Source organism: Scyliorhinus torazame, chromosome 20 (assembly GCF_047496885.1).
Source record: "Scyliorhinus torazame isolate Kashiwa2021f chromosome 20, sScyTor2.1, whole genome shotgun sequence".
Classification (NCBI taxonomy): domain Eukaryota; kingdom Metazoa; phylum Chordata; class Chondrichthyes; order Carcharhiniformes; family Scyliorhinidae; genus Scyliorhinus; species Scyliorhinus torazame.
The window spans coordinates 6,464,915-6,477,462 of NC_092726.1; the positions used below are offsets into that span (position 1 = coordinate 6,464,915).

The window sequence follows — 12,548 nt, forward strand, 5'->3', positions numbered from 1 at the left end:
TCATTCTGGAGATCCAAGGTTTCACAGCTTTAAGGAGGAGCTGGTGCTACAATGGACAAATGAGCACTGGGATTTTACCTGGGAACGTCACTCTATCAAATTATACCTGGACACAAATGCAGACCTGGCAAAGGGTCACCTTTAACGAAGTGAGATCTTTATCTGGCCCGCATTCATGTAACATTCCGTGAAAAAGGCTATGGACGGAATTTAACGGAAAGAATTCTCAGTCTATTTGTGGTGGGTTTTACAGAGTTTCCCGCCAGCTCTGCTAGCGAGCTCCCCACCGCCATCATATGACGCTTTCGTCACTTTTTGTGCCCTGATTGTTTCACACTGGTTTAGACCACACTTACAATTTTTTCAGCAATGCAGAGCTGAACTCAGACACTGAGCCACCGTTTTGAAAAGGTGCCCAGATATCCAAGTGAGCTTGTGGGTCCCCCTATCCATGGGCAATGTCATCCCCGTACAGATGGGTACGACACCACAACCCCCCAAGTGAGGCCACCCCACTACGGCATCCTTGGGGGGGTGGGGGGGGGGGCCTTCTTCAGGTTCCACCACACCCCTAACAGGAACCCTTCTTCCCTCCCTCCCTAACCTCCGAGTCCCCGACTTATCTGCTCTTCATACACCCTCTCCACCCTCCTTTCATTACAATGGCCCCCCTCAGGCCCTCATCCTTGGCCGTGCCACACTGACACCCATGGCAATGCCAGGATGGCAGTGCCAAGATTCCAGGTGGGCAGTGCCAAGGTGCCCACGTTCCAAGGGAGGACATGTGTGTGAGCCACCCTGCACTATCCCTGGCCACCTATTGGACCCCAATGGCCTGGGAGAACCCCCGGCTGCCGTTCCGCCTGGTCCACGTTTGTGTGGATCAGTGCTGAACAGCGCCCGGCTGCAGCCTCATTGGGGAGGCTGGTAGATACTGGGTAAGCTGGCCTTTTTGGGTGTAAAACCTACACGGGCACGCATGATTTGGTCATGCCTCTTTTGGGCGGGATTCTGATTCAGCACTTTGCGGGACTTGGGCCTGTCCCGTGAGATGTAAAAGCTGCCGGGAAGCCCGTGGGGGCCTCTCCTGGGACCTACTGGCCATGTAGCACGCTTGCTCGAACTTAACGCGGCCGGTAGATCACAACCTATTTTTTGTCTCGTCAGGAGATGCAAACTCCTTTGTCCAGAAGCACAATTTTGGCTCTGTTTAATTTGATCTAAGGCATATTGTGTGGGCACATTTTGTGTCTTTTGTGTGGTTGCATTCTTGATATATAGGAGTCACATAGGAGGGATTTCTACCGTTCGCTCTTTACCATAGCCTCGGTTTTTCTTTTCGTTATTACCATTTGGCGCAATTGGGCCTCACTCCATGTATTAAATTATTCCAGCCTGATCAACAATATTAGAACAGACCGACAGAGATGGGATAATCTTCCTCCCTCCTTGGCTGGTGTGATTCACACAATAAAAATGACCATACACCCCAGATTTCTTTTTCTTTCAATACCTCCCCAGTTTCCTGCCCAATTCCGTTTTTATCAAGGTGTTGCTCGTTTTAGCCTTAGTTTAATTGCTCTTATTCTGTCACTTTTGCTCGAGTCGCCAGGTATCTTTCTGATACTGCCACGTGGTTCAAGTCCGAGTAATGATTAATAATCCAACACACCGTTAAATCAACGCTCATTTATTATATACAGCAATCAATACTTATACATTAATTCTACCTCTAAGCTACTTCCTACAACAGGCCAATACTTAACTTTGGAAATGGCCCACCAGGTCAGGGAAATGAATGGCCTTTCGTATGGGTTCTGAGCCTGTGGGATTCAAAGCTGTTACAGGTCGATAGTCAGGAGTGTCTATCTGGTAGCGATCGTTGGAGTAAGACTTACGTTTCGTTCGGCTGTTGTTGGAGAGAGTGAAGAAGGGTGCAGCCGGCGGGAAAAGAAGGGAAGAAGGGTCGTTTTGAACTTGGCCCCTATTCTTATAGTCCCCAGGGGCTTCCCGCCTCCCGGGGCGGACCTTGTACCTGTTCCAAGTGATTGGACTTGGTCCCAATCACTTGGTTCGATATTCTCCAATGCTGGAGCGATTCTTTGATCAAGGGGTGGTCGTTTACCTCTCTTTGTGTCAGCTCCTGCTGGCGCCAAAAAGTCTGGGTCGGCTTTGTGTTACTAATTTGTAGCATATTGTTCCCGGGATTGCTACTTTATATGCAGATGGCTGGGGTGTTGTGATGTTGATGGCTGCAGGTATCGGTTTGGTCTGGCTTCCCCAGAGGCAAATACACTGTTTTACCTGCAGCTGTCTGTTTGAGTCCTGTTGGCTGATTTTCCCATCAGCCTCTTCCGTTCGCCATTTTAAATCGGGGTTTGGCCATTCTAATCGGGAGTTAGCCATTTTACATGGCTACAAAGGTTAATACATTGATATCCACTTTCATCTGGGCAGGCAAGAATCCCAGATCTACAGCGTTCCACTTATTGTTTTATTACTGGGTCCCAATATCCAAAAAATCCTATTGTGGATCAGCGATCCCGGTTCAATGTGAGGCCAAATGGAGGCCTGTTCTTGCACAAAATCCACTCTCCCAACCATAGTTATTGCACCATTGCTCTTTTCTCCTGCTAGATTCTCCTCAAACCCGGTGTTGGTTTCCTCTCTTAGAATGCGGAAACAGTGCCCACAACATTTTTTATTTTCAAATATTTTTATTTGTTTTTGCATTTATTTCCAACAACATTGCGAGGAAAACAGGAAAAAAAGAGGGGGGGAATAAACAGGTATGAACACATCGGGTGGAATTTAGCTGAAAAATTTCTCAGTTCATCTGTGCCGGGTTTTTCAGGGAGTTTCCCCTGCGGCTCTGCCGGCGTGTTCCCCACCGCTAATCAATGACCCGTAGTCACTTTTTTGGGCACTGAGGAGTTGAACTCCGACATCAAACCGTTTTGAAACGAAGCCCCTGTTAAGGGAAATTTACATTAGAGGTTATTCATTTATTCATTCAGAATCTGTTTTATTATGTTTAATTATTAGCTTATGCCTGCAATAGTGTGGACTGCTGAGTCATTCTATACTAGCTTACTCACCATGACAATCTAATTCTGCAATGACCTGATAAGTACGGTTACTGGCGAGTCATTCTCTAACTGACTACTGACATCTGCCACGTTCCGATTAATTGCTGAGTCATTCTGTTTCTGACAAACTGACCGTTAACTATTGAGACACCTGTTATCCTTGTAATTGTGGACAAGGAGTTGTGGACGTTAGTTAACGGATGGACTCAGAGGAATGTGATTGGAAGCTAATTATTGCTAGGGGGGCCTAATGGATCGTGTATGTAACCCCCAAGCTAATGAAGAACTAACCAAGTGTACACATGTATAAAAGAGGCTAACTGCCGTTGTACAATTGAGAAGGTGACCACGAGCACTGTGAAGTGCCTGGATTTCTCCCAAAAGCTTTTGGCAATAAATTGACTTGACTCAACTCTTTGGTGTGAATAAGTTATTTACCACTTCACCCCGATCTCTAAATGAGCTTGTGGGTCCCCCACACCTCCACCCATGGGCAATGTCACCTCCCCACACATACACATGGGCACTACCCCAGATTCCCCCCCAAATGAGGACAGCTGGCTATGGGGTCCCTGGGGGCCCTCCTCGCCACTCTCCCTTTTAGGACCGCTCCTCCAGGACCCCCAACCTCCCAGAGGCCCCTATTGACCTCCCTGCACCTCATACCCTTCAAACCCCTCTCCACCCTCCTTTCATGGACATGGCCTCCCTTGAGCTCTAACCCTTGGTAGTGCTACCGTAGTACCTGGGCACCCAAAGACTGCCATCTTGGCATCCTGGCAGTGCTCCTGCCAGTTTGGCAGCACCACCCAGGCAATGCCAAGGTGCCATCTGGGCAGTGCTAAGGTTCCTGCATTTAAGGGGGAGGGCCTGGGAGCCACCCTACAGTATACCTGACCACCCAGGAGCCTCTGATGGCCCAGGAGACCCCCCTCATCCTCAGGTGCTGTTCAGTATGGTCCACGTTTGTGTGGAACCTTACTGAATGCCGCTCATCTGCAGCTTCGCTGGGGAGGCTGGTAGATCCCGGGTAAGCTTGTCTAAGTAGGTTTAAATCTTACTTAGGCGCATGCCGTTTGGCCACGTCCCTTTTGGGCAGAATTCTGATTCTGATGCATTGCAGGACTTGGTTAGATTCCACGAGGCATGAAAGCTGTTGGGAATCCCGTGGGAGGGCTCTCCCAGGATCTACCGGCTGCATTGCACTCGAGTGACAGCACAATGCGGCAGGTAGATTGTACCCACAGGAAACAAATATGCAGATACGAGACATATTAACATTGGGCTCCCAGTAATCGGTTCCCGTAACCGGACTGTTCAACTATCTACATGTTGCCCCCTGGTATTAAAACATAACAGGGGTGTGTTTGAGGCCACCAAGGCGAACCCATGGGTTTTTCTTTCTCTCGGTAGCCTTGCTCTGGTTTGGGACAGGACCAGAACACGTGGGTGTCGTTACCGGTCCTCCCGGGCACTGTTCACATTTGTCCTCCACACCGGGAAGAACCCGCTCATGCTTGTTTTGGTCAAGTATGTACTGTGCACTACCTTTCGCTGCATTAGGCTCAGCCTGTGCATGAGGAGGTGGAGTTCACCCTATGTAGTGCTTCAATGCAGAGTCCTTCCCCTACCTCGATGCCTAACTCCTCTTCACACTTCTCCTACGTCCCGTCCAGCAGAGTCTTACCTTCTCTAGCAGTTATCCGTACACATCAGCGCAGTTACCGTCCCCTAGTTGGTCCGATCTTAGAAGTCGATCCAGTAGTGTGTGTCCAGGTAGCTGGGGGAACGTTGTGGTCTCCTTGCGGAGGGAGGTCATTGATAAATGTACCAGAGCTTATTCCCTTTCGGGAGCTGGAGCTTGTCCTTTAGTTCCACCACACAGGGTCACTACACTTCCGTTTATGTATCGGTCTCCTTCCGTCAGTACCCTTTGCCTTGATTCCACCTTTTAAAGGAGCCGTCCATTGTTGCAGGGGTGTATTTATGGTTGTTGCAGGTGGGGGGGCCATAGTGCACATTGCACCCAGATTGAAATGGTGCCCGAGTTGATTCCACGTCCTCAACGTGACCACCACCACCAGAATTCCGGAGTACGTGGCTGGGGGAAATGGGAATGGGCTATGGCCAGTGCTCAGAGGGTAGTCCCAGTGCAGGAGGTCTTACCATTCTGCCTCCGACTCTTTGATCCACCCCCGAATCCTTTGGCGTCAGCCGTCCAGTGATAGGAGATTCGGATGGGCAGGCCTCCCCATATTCCTCTTTCTTGGTATCACTTTCACGGATCCTCGGGTTCTCTCCGCCAATCCCCCCCCCCACACACACACAAATGCAAGGACTAGTTTGTCTACCTTGGTGAAGAAGGCCGTGGGGATCAAGATCAGAGGGACCTAAACAGGAAAAGGAATCATGGCAGCACATTCATTTTGATTGTCTGTACTCTGGATAGCACAGTTGCTTCACTGCTCTCGGGTACCAGGTTCGATTCCCGGCTTGGGTCACTGTCTGTGCGTTCTCCCAGTGTCTGCGTGGGTTTCCTCCGGGTGCTCCAGTTTCCTCCCACAAGTCCCGAAAGTATTGGACATTCTGAATTCTCCCTCAGTGTATCCGAGCAGGCGCCGGAATGTGGCGACTAGGAGATTTTCACAGTAACTTCATTGCAGTGTTAATGTAAGCCTACTTGTGACACTAATAGAAGATTATTATTACTTAGACACCGTCAGGTGATAGGGATTTAAGGTATAGCGTTGAAGTTATTTGCTTTTTCCTATGTTTCGCAATAACTCTTGTTCTGTATCCGTTTTGCTTTGCTTTTTGTTTCCTTTGTTGTGTTATTTGTTATTTATTGAAAATCTAATGAAATATTTTTTTTTAAAAGAAGAAATCAGACCTCATGCAATGTCATTTGTCTATCTCTTTCACTTTGGCCAAATCAAAGAAAGGGAGAAAAGTATCTTGTCCAAATTGAAAGGGTTCATTTATATCATATAATATGATATCAGATTATACTTATATTTACTCCATCCCTATCCTGCACATATCATCTCTGAATTACCACGGACGCAATTCAGAGGACTTGAGTTAAAGTCAGCTGAACGGCGTGTTTAGCGGGCTGTTTTTCAGCACTGCATTCAACTGCCCTTCAGTTTTATTTGGCCTCAATGAGGAACTCCCCGTTGAGGCCACTAGTTTAGTCATTTCCTGCACTGGATATGTAATCACGGATTGGGCTGTCATTTTTAAAGGCAGCCCCGATCTTTCAGTCCCCCCAACTCTGTGCCCCCCTGCAGCCTCAGGACCCCCACCCTATTTCACCCCACTTACCTCTGCCAGGGTCCTTGAGCCCCCCACCTCACCTCTAATGGGCCCAACGCCTGTCACAGTCAACGTGACACTTGGGCACCTTGGCATTGACATCCTGGCACTTGGGCACACTGGCAGCACCAGGGTGGCACTGTCAGGGTGACTGAGTGGTAGTGCCATGGTGCCAGACTGGCAGTGCCATGGTGCCAGACCGGCAGTGCCACAGTATACCACTCTGCCCTGTCCGTTATGACTAATCCACGTTCTGTGCTAAATGACGCCCTGGCAAGTTTCCCAGGGCGGTTAGTGAATACTGGGCCCCGCGTGAAGCCATCAAACGTATATTTAAATGTATACTTAAATGACCATTATGAATCTTTAAATATGCCCGTCTGGATCTCACCCAGTGAGAATGAGATCCAGATTGCAACACCTCATGAGATTTTGTTAAATCGCGCAAGACGTTTTGAGCATTGCAAATCTCGCAGGAGGCCATCCTGACACCAAGTCGGGCACGATGAGGCCGGTGAATGGTGCCCCATGTCATTCTGACTTGCAACGTTCATTGTCCTCATTGTTCTCATGCACTAATTGCTTTAACCAGAATTTGACAATGAGCGATGTCTGACACTGATTCTTCATTCGGTTTATTTTGTGATTGCCCCTTGTTCATTCAAAAATATCGAATGAGAAGTATAAAATAAAGAATGGAAGAAGAAGCACGGACAGATGAAAATTTGATTAAAGGGCAGCACGGTGGCGCAGTGGTAGCACTGCAGTCTCACGGCGCCGAGGTCCCAGGTTCGATCCCGGCTCTGGGTCACTGTCCGTGTGAAATTTGTAAATTCTCCCCATGTTTGCGTGGGTTTCGCCCCCACAACCCAAAGATGTGCAAGGTAGGTGGATTGAACACGCTAAATTGCCCCTTAATTGGAAAAAATGAATTGGGTACTCTAAATTTAAAAAAAAAATTTGATGAAAAGGAACAACATCAAAATGAAACCGTTGAGTTAATTGTGAAGAGCCTGCACTGCAATGTAATAACTCTTCACCGGCTCTTCAGCGAACTCTACATCTCTATTACAAATATGTCTTTCAATCAAAAAGTCACCAGTGTAACGCGATTATAAGCTGTGCGAGTACTGCTTTGAATCAATTCCTTCTCCCTGCATTGCGATTCCCAGATGTCCAGAAGATGGGTGTAAGCCCATTTCAGCAGCCAATTACATGATAAAACCTCAGGGTTACTCCATCTCGATTTCACTCTCACTTGCCTGCAAATACTGCTGTCACTAATTTTTTCAATAACACACACAGATTCTTCATCAATCATCGAAGAATCTACTTGCTGGTGAAAAATAAGGTCCAGTCCAATCAGAAGAACAAGAGTCGCAGGCCACTTCATGCTGAAAAATAAAACAATACATTCACTCTGAGTACTTGTGAAACATGATGTAGTTTCTGTACTTTTAAAGATGTTCATTGCAAGTACGGACTATCACCTGTGAATATTGGGGTCTAAAATTTGACTCTTAGTCTAAATGGACTTAATAACCAGGAAAATCAAAAACTTTTAAAATGGATACGGAAATTCATCCACTGATTGACTGAGTTATGAAAAATTGATTTGTTGAAAAATGAAAAGAAGCTGGGAATTCCATGTTTCTTTCTGCTGGCCCTTTTGAGGGTTACTGGGGTAAATATTGTCCAACATTGTAATACCAGCAGTAGTAATATACCAGCATGCTCAGTAACATGCGCCAGGGTAATGCACACAAGATAATCAAAGTGAGTCACTGACATCCATCCGCTGAGGTGTTACTATTGTGGGAGTATAATCAGGGCCTAGTTTTCAGGCTGATTAAATTGGATATCCTAAATTAAAGAATTGGGCACTTTAAATTAAAACCACAATCCGCTCCAGCAAGAAGCCTGCAGAATATCCGACGGGGGGGGGGGGGGGGGCACCAAGAGCAGACGAGACAAGGGGGGGGGGGGGCGGGCACCAAGAGCAGACGAGACAAGGAAGGAGGCCAGCAAGGAAGAAACAGCCAACGAGAATCACCTTCACAGAGGAACCAGAGGGACTCAGGGATCAGATCTACAGCATATCAAACCAACTTTGCAGGTAGTACAGTCGAATCCTGGGTATATATATATATATATAGAGGATAATTTATGGATCAACTATATTTAATAAAGTGTGTTGCATTATATCTGTGTCTTACTTTGTTCTCCTCATAAATAAAGATATCTGGTTAAACTTTGATTAAGGAGCTGGTTGAGGTATCTGAATTGGATAGATACAACCCTATGTAATCAGTTGTTCTTCTCTCCCTAGCACCTCTTGACTACTTTCACAGCTGGCAAGGATAAGGGTTAGAGAGCATGAAAATCCGCGATGATATTCCTGGTGCTGCTACCACCATCTTATTTCTTCTGTGGATACCTGAAAGATATAAAGTCGAAAATGGCAAAGAACGTCGCACAGATTATCTTGAGTTGCAGGGGTATTATAATGCAGATTCTTCTGAAGCAATGACTTGACGAGTAACACAACATTTGAGCAGAGTCGCATTGGCAACTGACTGATATTCTTCACCAAATTCCAGCAGAAGAGTGGGAATTCCATCACACCTGGAAACGTGAGTGGCGTAAGAGATGGGGCAGGCTACATGGAACCCATCTTTTACTTGTGGACTCATTACAGTCCGGAGCAATTCAGACCATTGGTTCAGATTAAGTTGGCATAGTTTGTCCACTGTAACCTCTGAGACACATTCTGACAGTCTTCTTCAAGATCATGACTGCAGCAGTACCGCAGTTATGCCAGGAACACAAGAGCTGATGTAGTTGCATTTCAATATCCTGTATCATTCCAAACAGTTGGCGTGGACTACCATCAGCAAAGCTTCACATTTTACTTGTGGAGCTCTCTGCCAAACAACGCCTGGATGGCTGTCTCGTGCACAGAAATTTAATCATAGTTCAGCATTACTTCTGGGCATCACGGTGGCACAGTGGTTAGCCCTGCTGCCTCACGGCGCCGAGGACCCACGTTCGATCCTGGCCCCAGGTCAACGTCCGTGTGGAGTTTACACATTCTCGTGTCTGCGTGGGTCTCACTCCCACAATCCGCAGATGTGCAGGGTAAGTGGATTGGCCACGCTAAATTGCCCCTGAATTGGGAAAATCAAAAAAAAAAACGTTAAGCATTACTGATTGCACCTGCATTGGTAGAGCACACAGAGGCTGGTTCTCCGGCTAAATTTCTCCAGACCATTTAAGTGCTCCAAAGAAACCACCAGGGTCAATTTTGAGAGTCATCTGTTCTTGTTGCAGCTGCCTCCGGCTGTACCCTGATGTTATTCCACCGCGTTCCAATAAAAATCGGAAGTTTAGTGATTCTCCGTCTTGCCCGCCATTGCTGCACTCGTGTGTCCTGCTCGCTCCTTGGTGTTTCATTCTTTTTTTTTTTAATTCCCACATGCTAGTTGACAAGCTTCGTATTGAGCAGTGACAGTTCACATATTTCATCAGATCATTTGTCCTGAGGTCATAGTACACCGTGCAATTTGCCAACATTGAACCTAATTTCACTTCAACTGCAGGGTGATATCATAATTTGCGTGGTAACAAGCCATGCCCCAAAGTCATTCTCTTCCCGATGTCAGTTAAAGTTAATTTCGTCCCCCCTGTCAACAGCTCATCACATCCCTCCGTTTCAGTGTCCCCTCAAATTATACTCGGTTGATTCTTTTTGCATGTTGCTCGTAGATGTACGCACATCATACCTCTCGAATGTTTCCCTCAAATTATCACTCCCAATCTTGGTTTCTGCGAATCAATTTCTTTCAGGGCCATGACCACACATTCCAGCTACTTCACCAGATTAAGCAGTGTTGATCCCGACAGTACAGATTTGGTTAATTAACAGTGAACTGGGGAATTGCGTGCTCCAACAAGCTCTAATCACCTTCGCTGTCGTTTAAATAACTGGATTAATTGCCCAATATCCACCCTTGGGAGCTTATGAAACCACGAGACTCTCTTCGTTGACAGCAAGACAATACTGTTCTTTATCCTATACTGCCTGTAAATTAAATTATTTTGAAAGATTTGTACACTTGGTTGTCTACATTTGAAATATACAGTGAAAAATATGGGAACTATTGGAAAATAATTACAGATGAAAAAGGTCATTTGATTGATTTTAATTCATCCATCCAGAAACAATTTACAAAGAATCTTACAGCCCATTAATCGTATGCCATTGAAAGAGTTGCCAAATAAATTCTACATTCCCAGTCTTGCCCATCGTCTTTTTCCTTTTCATAAATATACCAAATTCCTTTTCAAAAGTTACTCTTAAAATATTTTTTTTTAAATTCATTTACGGGATGTGGGTGTCGCTGGTTAGGCCAGCATTTATTGCACATCCCTAATTGCCCTTGGGAAGGTGGTGGTGAGTTGCCTTCTTGAACCGCTACAGTCCATGAGGTAGGTGTAGGTACATCCACTGTGATGTTCGGGAGGGAGTTCCAAGATTTTGATCCAGTGACAGGGAAGGAACGGCCGATATATTTCCAAGTCAGGGTGGTGAGTGACTTGGAGGGGAACCTCGAGGTGGTGACGTTCCCAGCTATCTGTTATTCTTCTCAATGGTAGTGTTCGTGGGTTTGGAAGGTGCTGCCTTAGGAACCTTGGTGAGTTACTGCAGTGCATCTTGTAGATGGTACACACGGCTGTCACTGTTTGTCGGTGGTGGAGAGAGTGAATGTTTGTGGAAGGGGGAGCTCCCAATCAAACGGGTTGCTTTGTCATGGATGGTGTCGAGTTTCTTGAGTGTTGTTGGAGCTGCACTCATCCAGGTGAGTGTGAACTATTCCATCACACTCCTGACTTGTGCCTTGTAGATTGTGGACAGGCTTGGGGGGGGGGGGGGGGGGATCAGGAGGTGTGTTACTCGCCGCAGGATTCCCAGCCTCTGACCTGCCCTGGTAGCCACAGTATTAATGTGGCTGGGTCCAGTTCAGTATCTGATCAATGGTAACCCCCAGGAGTGTTGATTGTGGGGGATTCAGCGATGGTGATGGTCAATTGAATGCCAATTGTTGGTCATTACCTGATATTGATTTGGCGTAAATATTACTTGTCACTTGTCAGACCAAGCCTGGATATTGTCCAGGTCTTGCTGCGTTTGGACATGGACTGCTTCATATCTGAGGAGTCACGAATGGTGCTGAACATTGTGCAATCGTCCGCAAACATCCCCACTTCTGACCTTCTGATGGAAAGGAGGTCATTTATGAAGCAGCTGAAGATGGTTGGGCCTGGGACATACCCTGAGGAACTCCTGCAGTGATGTCCTGCAGCGGAGATGATTGACCTCCAACCACCACAACCATCTTCCTTTGTACCAGGTATGACTCCAACCAGTGGAGAGTTTCCCCCAATGATTCCCATTGACTCCAGCTTAGCTCGGGCTCCTTGATGCCAAACCCGGTCAAATGCTGCCTTGATGTCAAGGACAGTTACTCTCACCTCACCCCTGGCATTCAGCTCTTTTGTCCATGTTTGAACCAAGGCTGCAATGAGGTCAGGAACTGAATGAACTTGGCGAAACCCAAACTGAGTGTCCTTGAGAAGAATATTGCTGAGTAAGTGCCGCTTGATAGCACTGTTGATGCTATCACTTTGCTGATGATGGAGAGTAGATTGATAAGGCGGTAATTGGCTGGGTTGGATTTGTCCTGCTTTTGTGTACAGGACACACCTGGGCAATTTTCCACATCGCAGGGTAGATGCCAGTGTTGTAGCTGTACTGGAACAGCTTGACTAGTGGTAGGGCAAGTTTTGGAGCACAACTTTTCAGTACTATTGCTGGAATATTGTCAGGGCCCCATAGCCTTGCAGGATCCAGCGCCTTCAGCCATTTCTTGATATCGTATTGGCTGCAGACTGACATCTGTGATGCTGGGGACCTCCGGAGGAGACGGAGATGAATTATCCACTTGGCACTTCTGGCTGAAGATTATTGCGAATGTCTCAGCCTTGTCTTTTGCACTAATGTGCTGGGCTCCTCCATCATGGAGGACGGGGCTATTTGTGGCGCCTCCTCCTCCAGTCAGTTGTTTAATTCCCCACCACCATTCA

The 12,548-nt window shown here is 46.9% G+C and overlaps 1 protein-coding gene across 1 annotated transcript in view; it reads right to left on the reverse strand.

Annotated features, from left to right (window-relative positions):
- Positions 1-12,548, reverse strand: part of LOC140396833 (phosphatidylethanolamine-binding protein 4) — a 646,458-nt gene that overhangs the window by 592,767 nt on the left and 41,143 nt on the right. Inside the window, exon 2 of the mRNA XM_072485589.1 lies at positions 7,667-7,798. Coding sequence (XP_072341690.1) covers positions 7,667-7,798 — 132 coding nt within the window. The remainder of the gene's footprint in view (positions 1-7,666; positions 7,799-12,548) is intronic.